A 16,590-nucleotide genomic window follows, 5' to 3' on the forward strand; every position below is an offset into this window, starting at 1 on the left:
TGAATGAAAAAGTGAATGACATAGGCCCCTGAAGAAATGTATTATAGTCTCATGCTAATAAACACCCTTTTTGAGGAAAGCACAATAGTTACCATTCCAGTCCTTGGTCTTCCAAAAAATACCTTAGTCAGTGTAAAGTCTGTTGATGGTGTAAACAGTATCATAAAAGCCCAAAGGCTCAGTGTTTGTCCCATGATCCTGAGCCTGAACAAGTCGCTGGCTTTCCCTATGCCTCCATGGCCACAGCTTTTAAATGAAGACAGTGGTCACATCTACCACAATAGGACTGATAAGAGGGCAGATATGAAAATGGTTGTCAAAGAGTTTTGAAGAACATAGATTTTTTGCTGTTGTGCAACAAATATTTATTAAACATTGCTATTTGCTATAAACCCTGTTCTTTTTAAAAATTAACTTATTTTATCATCTTCAGCTAGTGGTTCCCTCGGCTTCCTTAATTTAGGGCTTCCCTGGTGGCTCAGATGGTAAACAATCTTCATGCAGTGCAGGAGACCCGGGTTCGATCCCTGGGTCGGGAAAATCCCCTGGAGGAGGAAATGGCAACCCACTCCAGTATTCTTGCCTGGAGAATTCCATGGACACAGGAGCCTGACGGGCTACAGTCCATGGTGTCACAAAGAGTCAGACATGACTGAGTGACTAACACTGTCATCTTCTATTTTAAACTGAGGTACAACATTGTACTAATTTCAGGTGTACAACGTAACGATTCGATATTTATACTATTAGGAAGGGGGAATTTCACCCCCCTGCCTCTCTTGAGTTCTGGTGGCAGGACTGATAATAAAATTGCCCTAACAAAGATTAATCGGAGAAGGCGATGGCACCCCACTCTAGTACTCTTGCCTGGAAAGTCCCATGGACGGAGGAGCCTGGTAGGCTGCAGGCCATGGGGTCGTGAAGAGTTGGACACAACTGAGAGACTTCACTTTCCCTCTTGACTTTCATGCATTGGAGAAGGAAATGGCAACCCACTCCAGTGTTCTTGCCTGGAGAATCCCAGGGACGGGGGAGCCTGGTGGGCTGCTGTCTATGGGGTCACACTGATTCGGACACGACTGAAGCGACTTAGCAGCAGCAGCAGCAAGAAAGATTGATAGGAGAAAAAGGAACAAATTTCAATTCATGTGTGTGGAGGCCTCATAGAAATAGGACCGAAGAAGTGGCCAAAATGGACAGCTTTTATACTTTTTACATACAGGACAAAGAAACTTGGGCTTTGTGTTCTCAGTGAAGAATCTAAATGGAGTTCGAGCTTGGAGAAGGGAATTTAAGAAGTGACAAGGTTTGCTTACACACAGGCTTCAAGGATGGAGTTCCCTGTCTCCAGCAATAAGGTTGTCCTTTTACCTCCAGACACAGGGGGTGCCCTTCTCACTTGAGAGCTTTATTTCCTGCTTCCAGGGAGACAGAGAGGAGGATCAGCACGTCCCACTTGCTTTGGCTGTTTCTTAAGTAACTTTAATTCAAAATAATCAACATGCTATTGTGGCTTATTTGGGGATGGCCTGTCCTGCGCTCAGCAGTGCATACAGCAAAATGATCATCACAATAAATCTAGTTACCATTCATCACCATACATAGTTAATTTTTTTTTCTCATGATGAGAACGTTTAAGATCTACTCTTGGGACTTCTTTGTGGTAGTCCAGTGGTTAAGACTTTACCTTTCATTGCAGAGAGGTGAAGTTTCAATCCCTGTTGAGGAGCTAAGATCTCACATGCCTCACAGTCATAAAACCAAAACATAAAACAGAAACAGTGTTGTAACACATTCAATAAAGACTTAAAATAACATCAAAAAATTCTTAAAAAAAAAAGATCTACTCTCTTAGACCATGTCCGAAGCACTGGAGACACAGCAGTGAAGAAAACAGAGAAAACACCTAGAAAAATATTAAAACCTGGAAACTTACAAGTCTAAGCATTCACTAAGTAGAACATAGATTCTTTAACCTTTACTGAGACACCTCATGTCTGACCCTCCATTTGTGTTTATCAGACACTGAGGTCTGTATTTCTTTAAATTAAACCCCAGCTCCACAGTTGTTAGGCTTCCCTGGTGGCTTAGTGTTAAAGAATCCACCTGCCAATGCAGGAGTTGCTGGTTGATCCCTGGGTTGGGAAGATGCCCTGGAGAAGGAAATGTCATTCTTGCCATTCCAGTATTCTTGCCTGGGAAATCCCATGGCATGCTATCATCCATGGGATCCCAAAAGAGTCAAACACAACTTATCAATTAAATAACACCCACCAGCATGCTTCTTGGCTATAACCAGTCTCTTGCCAGTCTCTTCAACTCCCTTGCCTCCTCATCCTGTTCGACTCAGGTGGAATCTCAATCTTCAGATCTTAGTTGCCTTTGCCTGTTTTTCTTCTCCCCTTCAGAGCTAAGCATCTTGACAGAAGAGCCTCACTCACTGTCTGCACCCCCATTCTTGCATCCACCCCTCATTCCTGCCTGCACCACCACACTGGAGCCACTCATGTCAAGATTACAAGTTGAGACCCTAGAGCAGGCTCATATCTGCCACCAGTGACATCGTATTGGTGGCTTAAAATCATCCACTGTGGGCGTATTTACACCACAGAAATTGACACATATTATAAATCTAGGACTTCCCTGGTGGCTCAGACGGTAAAGCATCTGCCTACAATGAGGGAGACCCGGGTTCAATCTCTGGGTTGGGAAGATCTCCTGGAGAAGGAAATGGCAACCCACTCCAGTATTCTTGCCCGGAAAATCCCATAGACGGAGAAGCCTGGTAAGCTACAGTCCATGGGGTCGCGAAGAGTCGGATACAACTGAGTGACTTCAGTTTCACTTTCCCCATTAAAGAGCCAGGGTTACCATTTACCAGGACATCCCTGCCAGTCACCTTCCTGTTGCTGAGGGTGAAAGGGCACTTCCTAGACTTTCCTTACTTGGCTTTATATTCATTCGACACAACTGACCATGCTTTCCTTTCTTAGAGGTTCTTCATCTCTGGCTTCCTAGCTGCCACTCCCTCAGTTTTCCTCTGACTTCTCTGACACCATCTTTGCCTCAGCCTCTTATAATAGGCTCTTACTTAACTCATCTTTCACATATTGGTGTTTTCTGAGATTCTGTCTTTTCCTATAGAAGCATTATAGAGGACATCTTATATTCCCATAGTTTCTACAATTATGAATTCAAAAGGTTAGCCTTACTCCTTCTTAGCCCTCCTTCCCAGACCAGTCCAACAAGCCCTGCTGATTCTGTCACCTAAATGCAAGTGTTAGTTGCTCAGTTGTGTCCAGTTCTTTGCGACCCTATGCACTGTAGCCTGCCAGGCTCCTCAGGCCATGGGATTTCCCAGGCAAGAACACTGGAGTGGGTAGCCACTCCCTTCTCCTCGGGATCTTCCCAACCCAGAGATCAAACCTGGGTTTCTGCATTGCAGGCAGATTCTTTACCACCTGAGCCACCAGGGAAGTCCCTCAATAGCTCTCAAATCCTCCCCTTTTCTATCTTTACTGTCTATATGTAACCCATGCCATCATCTCCAGCTTGGACCATGGCAATAGCTTCCTAACTGCTCTATTCCTGCTTCCTACCCTCCTCCAGTTTGTGCTCTACATTTCAGTGACAGTGACTTTTTAACAACACAAAACTGATGACAATACCTCCTTTTGTCCCAATCTGCTGGAAACAGATCAATGGTTTCCCGCTGATCTGAGTGTAAGATCAAAGTCCTTAGTGTGATCTGGGAGGGCCATGTGGACTGGCTGTGGTCCTCCAGTCTCATCTCAGATCCATCTCTCTTGTCTTCTGGCCACCACTGGTTCCAGGGCACCCTGTTCATTCTAGAGGCAGACTTTTGTATTGTATTCCACCTGGAAACTCTCTCCCATTTCAACTCTCATTCATCCCTTAGACTTCAGCTCAGAAATTACTTCCTCAAGGATGTCTTCTCTTGAACTCCCAGACTTGGTTAGGTCCCCCCATCAAATATCCCCATAACAATATGTATCTATTCTTAATAGCACTTACCATAGTTGTAATTATTTAGCGTATTATGTTTTTCACTAGATCACAAATTCCAGGGACCAATGGTTTCACCCACTCTAGGATTCTCATTACTTGGCTCAAATATGTTTTGAATGAATGAAACATAACTTGCAGATACATACCTGAAGACTGTCCTCTGTTACAAACTTCTGATCTGTGTATCTAGTTGTCTATTGGCAACTCCATCCTTCCAATTGCTCAGGCCCAAAGCTCAGAGTCATTCTTGACTGTTCTGTTTTCCTCATCCACTTAAATGGATTTAAGTCCATTTTCAGGACTTAAATCACCTGCAAATCCTATCTTCAGTACATCCCTAAGCTCAGCTGGACCATACAAACCTCCCTAGGAAGTTGTCTTGCTGCTTCACAGGTACTGAGAAACTCTTTAGGATCTAATTTCCTCAAAAATAAATTTCAGGGACTTTCCTGATGGTTCAGTGGTTAAGAATTCACCTTGCAATGCAGGCAACTCAGGTTTGATCCCTGGTTGGGAACTAGGATCCCACATACTGCAGAGCAACTAAGCCCAAGTACCACAACTAAGACCCAGTGCAGCCAAATAAATATTAAAAATAAATAAATTACAAAGGGGGAAAAAGCGATGGGGGAACCAAAGATTAAAAGATACTTAGCTATATCAACCAGTTGTAGTGTGGGACCTTATTTGGATGCTGATTCAAATTGTAAAGACGATTACGACAATTATAAGATATTCAGAAATTTTAATGAATGAATTTGATAATATTAAGGAATATTATTTTTGAATGTGTGATAATAGTATGGTTATATTAGAAATGCTTATTTTTTTTTAAAAAAAAGATATATTCTGAAATATTTCGACAAAATAGTATGATGTCTGGGATATGCTTCAAAACAATACAGTACAGAGGGGAAGCAGGCGAGGGTATAGGTAGAACAAAATTGGCTACGAATGGTGGATTGTTGGAGTTGGATGATGGGTAGATACACTGGAGTCCACCATACTATTCTACTTCTGCATGCTTGAAATTTTTTAAATTCAAGATTAAAAACAGTCTATCCAGAATGTGACCTAGTCCGTTTTCATTGCTCCCATTCTTGTCCAGGCTACTGTCATCTCTCCTGTGTGCTGCCTCAGCCTCTCATCTGATTTCCCCACCCCAACCCGTCCTGTGGTCTGTTCACTGAACTTCGGGAGGGTGAGCCTTTAAACACATCAGATGGTTTCCTCTCTGTTTAAGCCCTGCAATGGCTTCTCATCTTGCTTGGACCTGTGATTCATCTCTCTGACTTCATCTCCTAGCACTCAGCCCCTCATGGGCTCCTCCAACCCCCACTATGGCCCTTCTGCTTTCAGACAGAAAAAAAGAAAACAAACCACTCTTTGGCCAGACCCATGAGGCCCTAGTGATGTGCCCTTAGCACACCTCTCTTGACTCACCACCACAAAGGTGATGAGTCACCACCCAGGCTTTTGGGGCAAAATACATTCACTCCTAGCTCTTTTTAATCAATTCTACTTGGACCTGCCCACACTAGGAAGCCCAAGCTCTGTAAGCCCCAGCTCAGTGCCAACGCTCCCTGCTTTGGTTCTGAGTCCCTAGGAGCTCAGGGCTTATTTTGTAATCAGCTATTGCCTCCTTCCCTGGACTCAGATTCCTTGAAGTCACAAGTTACCCCTTTTATCTCTGTAGCCGTAACCTTGACAAAATCCCGGATACTGAAAATTAAACATATTTTGAATAAATGAAATAAAATTCTTCATAAAATTCTTCTTTACAGCTTTTAAATATAACAAAGTGTCTTGTAACTGGAATAAAATACTCCTATGATTCCCAGGTGGTGCTAGTGGTAAAGAATCTTGCCAATGCTGGAGATGTAGGTTTGATCCCTGGGTTGGGAAGATACCCTGGAGAAGGGAATGGCAATTCACACTAGTATTCTTGACTGGAAAATTCCATGGACAGAGGAGCCTGGTGGGCTACAGTTCATGGGGCCACAGTTGGACATGACTGAACATATAATGACACAGAAAGTCATAACCTTAAAAATTATTGAAAAAGATGCTCTTGACTTCTCAGTAAAACATACTAAATAGAATTAGTTGGTATCTCAGACGTCATAAAGGAAATAATAAAAACGTAATCCCATTTCTGCTATAAACAGTTTTTCCAAATCTAAATTTGGAGTATTTAGTTTTAAAAACTGCACACCAACTCAACTCGCCTGCTCACTTGCTTGAATATTCAGGGTCAAAGGCTGCAAACTGGGGAGGGAAGAAGAAAAGGAGGGGCTAAGAGGGGTTAGATTAACAGAGGCCACAATGCGGGTGTGAGTTGAGGAGTTTTCAGATAAAAGAGCTTGAAATGGGAAGAACTATTGTCCCCACAAAGAGGAATAGATGGAAACAGGGAGTGGAGTAAAATCAATCAATCGGAGGTAAGAAAGAGGAAAGTGAGCAATAAGGATAAAAAGCCCTGAAGTCATTAAAAGGATATGTACAGGGGCTTCCTTAGCAGTCCAGTGGTAAGACTTCACCTTGCAAAGCAGGGCATGTGAGTTCGATCCCTGGTCGGGGAGCTAAGATCTCACATGCCTCAATGCAAAAACAAACAAACAAAAAAAACTACCCAAAACATAAAACAGAAGCAATACTGTAACAAATTCGATAAAGATTTTTAAAAAATGGTACACATCAAGAAAAATCTTAAAAAGGATATGTACAAACAGGACTGCTTTGTGTGATTTGTTTTTATGGTTTTAATCTAGTTTCTCAACGGTTACAAATGCTTTCAATATTAATTCTTCTGTTTTGATAGATAAAATTAAGTTCCTTTTAGCAGACAATAGTTATAGAATTTTTGGAGAATTTGGTTTGGGTTGCCCTTCAAATACAAAACTGATGCTGTGGACCAGCAATCAGGGCTGGACACTTGAGCTGTTTTCCCTGTGCTGCTGATGGGTTATATTGCCTGAGCCTCTGGCTCTCCTGTCACATTACCCATTGTGACTAATTGCCTGTATTTGCAGATAAGTAGCTAAGGTTGACGGAGAAGGCAATGGCAACCCGCTCCAGTACTCCTGCCTGGAAAATCCCATGGACAGAGGAGCCTGGTAGGCTGCAGTCCGTAGGGTCTCTAGGAGTCGGACACGACTGAGCGACTTCACTTTCCTTTTTCACTTGCATGCATCGGAGAAGGAAATGGCAACCCACTCCAGTGTTCTTCCCTGGAGAATCCCAGGGACGGGGGAGTCTGGTGGGTTGCCATCTATGGGGTCGCACAGAGTCGGACACGACTGAAGCGACTTAGCAGCAGCAGCAACAGCAGCTAAGGTCAGGAGTATGATCTGCGATGACAGGACAGATTTTTTTATGTGAAAAATGGCTAGTTTACAACAGCATTAAATCATAATTTCACTCCACATTAAAAAAAGTTTACAAACTTTTACCAACTGACTTCATAGAGCAATATCCTCAAATATAAGAGTTGACCAAATGCCCAAAGTATTGAGGCCTCAGTAAGAAAACCAGAGTAGAGTCGGGGGAGCTGACCCTACTACGGCCTCCTTACAGCTGAGAATGTGACAGCTACCACCACAAGCTGCACGACTTGGTCAGGTCTCTTCCTCTCCCTGTTCAGTTTACATTGAGCATTTCCCTCTAAGACGCAGAGAAGGAACAAAAGCCTGGGCTTTGGAGTCAGGCGGCCAAGGGTTGGGATCCTGGCTGGCTGGCTGTGGGATCTTCTCAAAGTCACTTGTAAAATGCAGATAAATAAGTCTATTGCCCAGGGTCGTTGGGAAAGGACTGAATGAGATAGACCGTGGCAAGAACGTTGCCAAATACCTGGGAGTTAATACGTGAAAACTGTTTTCTGTGGATGACTGGAGCAGAATACTTCCAACACTCAGGTTTACCATAATAGCAGGCCTATCCAAAGCACTAAATGATAACAAGATTTCAGTCTCTTTTATTCTGCTTTTTTTTAATGTCATATTCCATTTGAGTCCTAAGCATGTAAGCAGGTACCATGGAATGTAAACAAGTGAGGAAACAGAAATATACTGAATGAATCATATGTGAAACAACGCTGTGACTCATACAAACGAAATTGCTGCTTGGCTACACAAAAGAATTAACACTAAAATGTTTAAAAAGAGACAACATAAGAATGAGCTATTTTAATCAAGCAAAAACAAATTTATATCCATTAGTTCTAAAAATAAAATTAGACTTTTCCAACCCTTAACATCTGCATTTAATAATATCTTCTAACCAAAATACAGATGCTAAAACAGCAAATTACAATATATCTTGTACAGCATACAGTATGTTTCACTGTTCACACTTACTTTAACTCTAGTTGGTCGTTATGTACTCAATGCATAAACATCACTTCGAATAAAATTTTCACAATTAACAAAAAGTGTGACAAGGCTGTCTTAAAACGGCTCTGCTATAAATTGTATAGAATATACAGAATTACAAAGTCAAGTATTTTTTATCAAAATATACACCCCTCCCTGAAACTAACACAAGCTATCAACATTTTAAACGAATAATACAATTATAGAAAATATTTGCAAAATTATTTTTTCATGTATAAATATTCTGCCATATTTACTTTGGTCTAGAATTATTAGCATACAAGTCCACTTAAAAAATATCCACATGGAAGGGCTGGGAGACATCGTTACATGTAATCATTTTATATTTAGAGTTACTTCAAATCAAAATGACTGAAATACACAGTAATTCTTGATTCATAATCCTGACTGAAATAAAACAAATTGGTAGATCACAGGATTGCTTATTCAGTTTTCTAATTATCAATTCAAAATGATTTGCATAAGCCCTTTGTGACTATCTCTTTAACAAAACCCAAATGAATGGTTCAAGTGTACATATATACAATGTATAAAATAAAGTTGAACTCATCTGCATTTTTCCATTTTCTTCTATTACATAATACTGTTTGTAAGTGAAAGTAGATGAACAAAAGATAAATGCAAATACAATATTGGGGTTATTTAACAACAAAGTACTACAGTATAAAAAGATCAGCTTTGATTATGTCCTTTTCTGGGTGTTGAGATGCTTTCTGGTCCACCCCAATCCATATGAAGTCTTCTTTGTGGAGACATCACAACACTTGAAGAGAGAACCCGGAGTCCTTCAAGCCATTTCTTCACAATGGTAATCTAGTAACCTTGGGTTTCCAGCTGTCAAATCCTGTGAACACGAATGGCTGCAGGTCATCCTTGAACTGGGTTCCAGATTCTGCTCATACTGGTGTTCTGGTATCAAATGGGTAAGAATGTTTTCTCTCTCCCTCCTATTCTGGCAGTTTAAAAAGTTAAAGAATCGTGATTTCCAGCTTCCCAGGAACCTAGTCCACGTGATGGAATATTCTATAGGGGGGTTAGACTTTGAGGGCAGTGTTGATGGTGTGGGTCAAAGAATAAGAACATTAAACACAGAAATGGGTTTTTAGCAAGGGGGCTGAAAGTGGCTCAGTCGTGTCCGACTCTGCAACCCCATGGACTATACAGCCCATGGAACTCTCCAGGCCAGAACACTGGAGTGGGGAGCCTTTCCCTTCTCCAGGGGATCTTCCCAACCCAGGGACTGAACCCAAGTCTCCTGCATTGCAGGTGGATTCTTTACCAGCTGAGCTACAAGGGAAGCCCAAGAATACTGGAGTGGGTAGCCTATCCCTTCTCCAGAAAATCTTCCTGACCCAGGAATTGAACCAGGGTCTCAGTTGTCTGCAAACATGAAGACAAGGCATCTGACTTGTGAATATATTCTATATATTTTTGAAGCATGTAAGTCATGGAACCTCGTCAATTCACATTCTATCTCCCCACCCTCCAAAGACAAAGCTCCATTTGAGGCAAGGAAGGTCATCACTTCCTACCCACTCAAGTCATTATTGGGTGGGGCAGGGGTGTGTGTGTTTCTGTTGTCCTTTATTTATTTTTTAAATAGTATATGCTTGTGGGCTGCATGATTTCCAAGAAGGCTGACAATTGTAGGGATTAGGCTTTCTGTCGCTTTCAAGTGCCTGGGAATTCACCACCACACGTGTGCCTTGCACTTAATTTCCAAGACACTCCTTCAGTGATACAGGAGATGCTAGGTTTTACTTGAACCCTTGAGAATAGTTAAATCTATCTGGAAAGACCTCCACGTCCATGGCCTTGTGATGGATGGAAGACTTCAGGGAGTTTCAGAAGAATTTGACCTTTTTTCATTTTCTGAAGTGAGGCCACTAGAAAGTAATACACAGCACAGCACAGGTAATCACAAGTAACTTCTGGGAAGGTTCTCCCCCGTGGATAAGGCATGACCTATGTTTTTTGGGACTTGAGAAGACCGGTTCTAGTAACAGCTCAGCCATAACTTCAAGAGAACAGCATTCCATCTAAAAGCATACACATGCTCTGAAGTCATACTCAAAATGCTTCCTACTGATTTTTACATCAGTTCTCATTATTTGCAGATCTATTGCTCATCATTATAATTCGCTACAGGGGACATGGACAGTTAAAAGTTATAGTGCTTTATATCTGTATTTTACAAGGTTTGTGTTGCAGAAAAGTAGTTCTAGATAACGTATGAATGTCCTACTTGGGTTACTCATTTCACAAGTATTTTCAGCTATACTATTATTTCATATGTACCCATTAATTTAAACAATTTTTAATAGTGCAGAAGCTGGATGAGAATAATGACTGTCATAGCTCATTTACCTTTTAACATATTTATGAAGGTGACATTTTCATGATATCTGACCCTTATATCTCCAGTTACTAAAGACAGTTCAGCAGCCAGCTCCTCTGAGCACTCACCAGAAAGTTTTAAATTACACTAAAATTAAACTCTTTTTTTCTCCCACTGGCAAAAATATCACAACTTAGAACTTCATAAACTTTCACAAGACACTTGGGATACTGGAAGATTCGGCTATTTTGTTTTTGTGTACTTCGCATGAGGTTAATGCTAAAACCCAGAGAGGATATTAGGATCCTCCTTCTGGAATTTGAACAAATGAGATTTTCTTTGTTACATTTCACTCCTTCATAGCTGTTAAGTGAACAAAACTAAACAGAAACAAAAGAAACATCTAACTAAAAAAAAAAACACAAAAAAACCCCCACCAACTTGTATTCTCAAAGGTTTTTTTTCCCCTAAGGATCTCCATTCAAAGGACATTATCAACAACGGTTTGTACATTATCCTTTTGCTCAGTACCTTCCGAATCAATGAAATGTGGATTCTCCAGGGGACTGGAGTTTTCGTGGCCCATGTCACCTTCCGTTTTCTCCTGCTGACTGGGGCTTTTGAACAAGTGTTTCTTCTGGTGCATTCCCAGAGCAGCAGCTGTTTTGCAAATTTTGGGGCACTGGAAGCAGGCATAGCCCTTCCCGTTATGCTCCCTGATATGCCTCTGCTCGTGATTCCTTTTCGTGGACAGATACAAAAAACTCTGAAAGCAGAACTGACAGTGGTATCGTTTTTCTCCCGTGTGGATCCTTTCGTGGATTTTGAGGGTCTCGTTCAAAGTGAAGGCCTTGTTGCAGTACTGACAGACGAACTCCTTCACGCCCAGGTGGATGCGCTCATGCTTCTGGAGGTTGCCGTGCACGGAGAAGCACCGGCCGCAGGTCTTGCACTGGTATGGCTTCTCTCCCGTGTGGCACCGCATGTGCATTTTGAGGGTGGAGGGGCTCTGAAACTGCTTGGCACAGAGCTCGCATGCGTAAGGCCGGGCCGTGAGATGCCGGTGGGGCCTCCCTTGGCTCCCGGCCCCTGAGGCTTTGTCTCCGTCGTCGCAGAGTTCACACTGCAGCTTAGGCATCTCTTTGTTTTCCTCTTCCTCGAAGGCCTTCTCCTGCGGAGCCTTGCCCACCACCGCACAGTCCAGGTCGGCCGGGTATCTACACTTACTGCTCGGGCTCCTGTTTTCATGCTCCTTCCTCCAGCTGGCCTTCCTCATTTTTCTCAACTGTCTGGATTTCTTCTTGGGTTTGTAGTTGTAGTACGGGCGCCACGGTTTGTCCGTGGAATCCTGGTCACTGGCATCGTCAAACATCTCGCTCATCTCCATGCACTCGGACTGGCAGAGCCCGAGAGGGTTGTCTCCGTTGGCTTCCTGGTCGCTCTCCTGGGGCAGCGTCTCCTCCGGCGTTTGATACTTGGGTCTCCGCCCTCTCTTATAGAACAGTTTAGAGCCGAGGATGTGCCTCTTCACAATGGCTTCATTTCCGATTTTCACCGTTATTTGACAAAGGGGTGCGACGTTGCTGTTTGTGGAGGTTCCAGGGAGAGCGGGCTTTGCGATGTAGGTTTCAATTTTACTCGTTTCTTTAATGGTATTTGTAGTTTTGCCCAGTGAGCCTCCAGGATCAGCAGTGAATTTGGACTCCTCTGGTACTTCTCCCCTGCTACACGGGCCGGCTTTCTTTTTCTCCTTCATGCTCTTGGGTCTGCTGACGGCCCTCCCAACTTTGTCTGGCTCGGCGGGCTTGCCGTCCTCTTTTGGGGTCTGACTGACAGTCTGGTCTGAAGGAGCTCCTCTGGGGTTGCGGCTGGTCATGGCAGCAATGGCATTGCTGTGCATTATCACCGATGAAAACTGGCTGCTGTGCACGATGACCGAGGGGGCTGAGCCGCTGTAGCTGATCACAGAGGTGGAGTTCTCACTGCCGTTACTCACAGCCAAAACTGGCACATCCCCTGCTCGGGGGTCCGAACTGACAGCGTTTTCAGTGGAAGAAACCGACACCTCTGTGGAATAAAAGTTATTGTCCAGATCCACTTTTAACTCTCCCCTCTCACCCCATTTGGTACCTTCTGCGTTTTGTATACTGGCCGAAGTGGGCACGTCCTGACGTGCTGGTGTTTCCAATGGGATGGCTGGACTGTTGGTCAAGGTGTTTACACTGTCCTGGAAATTCAGAGTAGGTAATTCAGAGCTGTGTGGATTCTGAATAACATAGGGACCAGGTGCAGGCTCATTTAGCTGACTGTTTTCTCGAGCATTTTCATAGGAAGAATGTCGGTAGCTCTTGTAAGGAGCCCTCTTGCATTTCATGGGCAGGAGCCTGTAAAGTTTATATGGATAGACACTAGGCTTCAAGCCTCCATTTGCTGTTTTCTTACTGATGGAAAGTCTGTGATCGATGGCATGAAAAGACTTCTGGTGGTTTTTGAGTATATAGTAGGTCATGAATGTCTCCAGGCAGAAAATGCACTGATACCGCCTTTCCCCTGTGTGCCAAATCTCGTGTCTTGTCCTGTACTCAGCCAAGGCAAACACTTTGTTGCAGTAATGGCAAGGATATGTTCTCCTCCAGGAGTGAACATTTGCATGTCTTCGGAGGCTGGATAAAGTCACGTAACTGCGTTTGCACACCACGCAGCTGTAGAGCATTTGCCCATTAACAAATTTAACTATGTGTTCTGTTTCTGGCAGCGTACTCCCGGGACTGGAAAAGTCACCAATCCTATTCTCAGCTAATAAAGGTTCTGGACCTGTGAATGAACTTCCATTCTGCCCGATGGTGGGATAGTTTTCTAAGAAGCGCTGATTCCCTCCAGGAACGGGCATGTGGCTGGACCTCATGCAGATCTGCTCATGCCGATCCAGCCTGTTGAGGGTGCTGAACTGCTTGTTGCAGTGCTTGCACACCAAGGGCTCCTGGGTCGGCTTGTGAAGCTGCATGTGGGCGCTGAGCAAAGTGCTGCTCTCGAAAGATTTGGAACAACAGCTGCAGTTGTAAACGAGAGGCGGCACCTCGGCGGCTGGCGGCCCAGGGACATCAGAGGATTTATTTCCCTCCGCCCTGGGAAATTGGACCTCTCCTTCGTTGTGGCTGGGAGATTTTGAAAGGGAAAGAACTGCAGCTGGCTGCGGACTTTCTTCTTGACGCACCTCCAAGTTGCTTGCTGGAGGGGGTGGTATATTTTCTGGAGCGGAATCTGATTCCTGGGGTACGGAGAGTGTCTTTGGCTTTCGGCATGTTTTCGGTTTTGCTGCAACAGCTTCAGAGTTCTCCTTCCCTGTTTTCGCAGGTGAGCTGCTGTCCTGTTCCCGGGCAGGCTGACTTCTGTAAGCCTCAGCCACGGAAGACACGGCAGACACGGCGTAGGAGTGCTCGGCGAGGGTGCGCACGGGCTCCACCTCGTGGCAGACGTCAGTCCTCTCCAGGCAGAGGCTGGTGTTCCTCATGGAGTCAGAGACCTTTTTGAAACTTGCTCTCAAGTCCAGTGGGGAGAACATGTTATTACTGTTTTCTGTTTCGATGATGGAAAATGCATTTGTGATCCTTGGCCCATTAGTGATGGCTGGTTCTTCATGCCTTTTTTCATTTTTTTCTTCCTTAACCACTCCCTTCTCAGTAATGCAGAATACATAGGGACCCGGGGAATTGGAGAAGTTGCGATCAGTAAGATCTTCCAAGAAGGATATTCCCAGCTTTTTCCCAGCAGCTGCGAGATCAGTGACAGTTTCCTGTCTCTTGACGACGACTGTGGAGCTGTAGATATAATTGAGGATTTCTGTAAACACTTCAGCTTTGAGATCATCCAGCTCCAGGACGTGGCTGGAAATACAGATGGTATGGCTCCAAAAGATGTTTTTGAAATAAAGGCTTGAAGCAGCCAGGACATTGCTGTGGGCTTTAAACTTGGTGTCTTCCACAATGATAGTGACATCACACAAAATGCCCCGAATGCGCTGCTCGTTTAAGATGGAGAGCACTGTGTCGCTGTGTAAGTTGTCCTTGAGGTCCCTGGAAAGGGACATGACTGTCATCTAAAAGAAGAAGAGAGAAGTGGTCAGAGATAAAGGTCCTTCCATGAGGAGCTCTTTGGTGTATAGGCTATTTTTGATTTCTTTGAAAATCTTACTTTATGTATGAAAATACAGAGTTTTGTAGTCTTTGTTTCTTTTTAATCTCATTTCGTTGTTGCTCCAAAGACTTGGAGTCAACCTTAGAAGCTTAATCTTTATCTTGCCCCAGCCTGTTTCTCATACCATTGCTCACAGTTGTTATAGTTGGAAATCCTCCCAGAACTTTTTCTCTGACTTTCTCCAAAGTTGTAGGCTACATATACATGTCCAAATTTGGTGTGTGTGGGGGGGCAGGGTAAGGTTCCCTGATAAATGTTAAGGGTCTCATCATCACTCAGGGCTGCTGTGTTCAATTCTTAGAATCAGGCAATGTCATGGTCCCATCACAAGACTGCTGTCTATTTCTGATGATCCACCCTAATGATTTGATCCAAACATAGCCAGCAATGCAGGAGACCTTGGTTCGATTCCTGGGTTGGGAAGATCCCCTGGAGAAGGAAAAGGCTACCCACTCCAGTATTCTGGCCTGGAGAATTCCATAGGCTGTATAGTCCATGGGGTCGCAAAGAACTGGACACGACTGAGTGACTTTCACTTTCACCTTAGTTCATGAAGCAAGAAAATTATTTTTTTTAAGTTTTCCTTAACTAAGCAGTGTGTGTGTGTGTGTGTGTGTGTGTGCGTGCGTGCGTGCACGCGCGCATGCCCTCAGTCATGTCTGACTCTTAGTGACCCCAAGGACTGTAGCCTGCCATGTTCCTCTGTCCATAGGATTTCCCATGCAAGAATACTGGAGTGGGTTGCCCTTTTCTGCTCCAGAGAATCTTCCGCACCCAGGGTCTCCTGCATTGCAGGTGGAGGCTTTACTGCTGAGCCACTGGGGAAGCTGAAGCAAGCAGTATCTGTAACTAAAGTTATTGGCTGCTCAGGGAAGAAGCAAGAACTGGAGGAATCATTCCTCATCTGTGGCTCTGAAAGGTCTCTCAGTGGAAAGTCTTGGTCTGCATGACTGAGTCTGACCACCAGGGGCCCCACCCTCTGCACTACTGGCCTGTATGGGGACCCATCTCATTCCTCTGATTTCCCTTTTATCATAGCCATAGTAGACTGGGGTGTTCAAAAATAACTCTGTGAGGTACTAAAGGCAACCCAAATGGAAACAAAACACAAAACCAGAGAAGTATGTTTCTGAGTTTATAATACTGTCTAGTCACAGGTTCTTAAATTAGCACAATTTAAAGGCACGGTGGCTCTTGCTCTGGTCTGAGGATCCCGCTCCTGTTGTACTCAGGTCATATTATTCTCTATGTTCTATAATGAGCCTGGGTTGGCCAGAGCCTACCCACTACTGTTCTAGTGAGGGACAGTCCAAAGCACCAGCTTTCATGGTTAGCTACAGTAAAAAATACACGGTGCATAGGGACTCGAGACAAAAGTGAAGCTAAAACTTACCCTTGAGAGGTGTGATGCTGTCTGTCCTGTTCTATTATCTTTCACTTAAAAAATGCTAACAGCAACTCAGCAAACTAATTTCACTATATGCTAAGAGATCACTCCTGCACTTAAACTGCAGTGCCCTGGCCAAAATACCTGCTCTGGTCTAAAAGACATACTACCCAGCTGCTGTTCATCAAGTCTCTCTCTCTCTGATCAGGTGATGTCCAGAAAGCCCATACAGCTTGCCGCTCTTTAACTCC

At 43.8% G+C, this 16,590-nt stretch overlaps 1 protein-coding gene across 14 annotated transcripts in view; it reads right to left on the reverse strand.

Annotated features, from left to right (window-relative positions):
- Positions 1-8,209: 8,209 nt before the first annotated feature.
- The window catches only part of ZBTB38 (zinc finger and BTB domain containing 38), a 145,348-nt gene continuing 136,967 nt past the window's right edge, over positions 8,210-16,590 (reverse strand). For all 14 annotated transcript variants that reach the window (XM_070375281.1, XM_070375327.1, XM_070375320.1 and 11 more), the window contains one exon: positions 8,210-14,854. In XM_070375281.1, the coding sequence (XP_070231382.1) occupies positions 11,240-14,854 (3,615 nt within the window). In that variant the 3' untranslated portion in view covers positions 8,210-11,239. The remainder of the gene's footprint in view (positions 14,855-16,590) is intronic.

Source organism: Bos mutus, chromosome 1 (genome assembly GCF_027580195.1).
Source record: "Bos mutus isolate GX-2022 chromosome 1, NWIPB_WYAK_1.1, whole genome shotgun sequence".
Taxonomy (NCBI): domain Eukaryota; kingdom Metazoa; phylum Chordata; class Mammalia; order Artiodactyla; family Bovidae; genus Bos; species Bos mutus.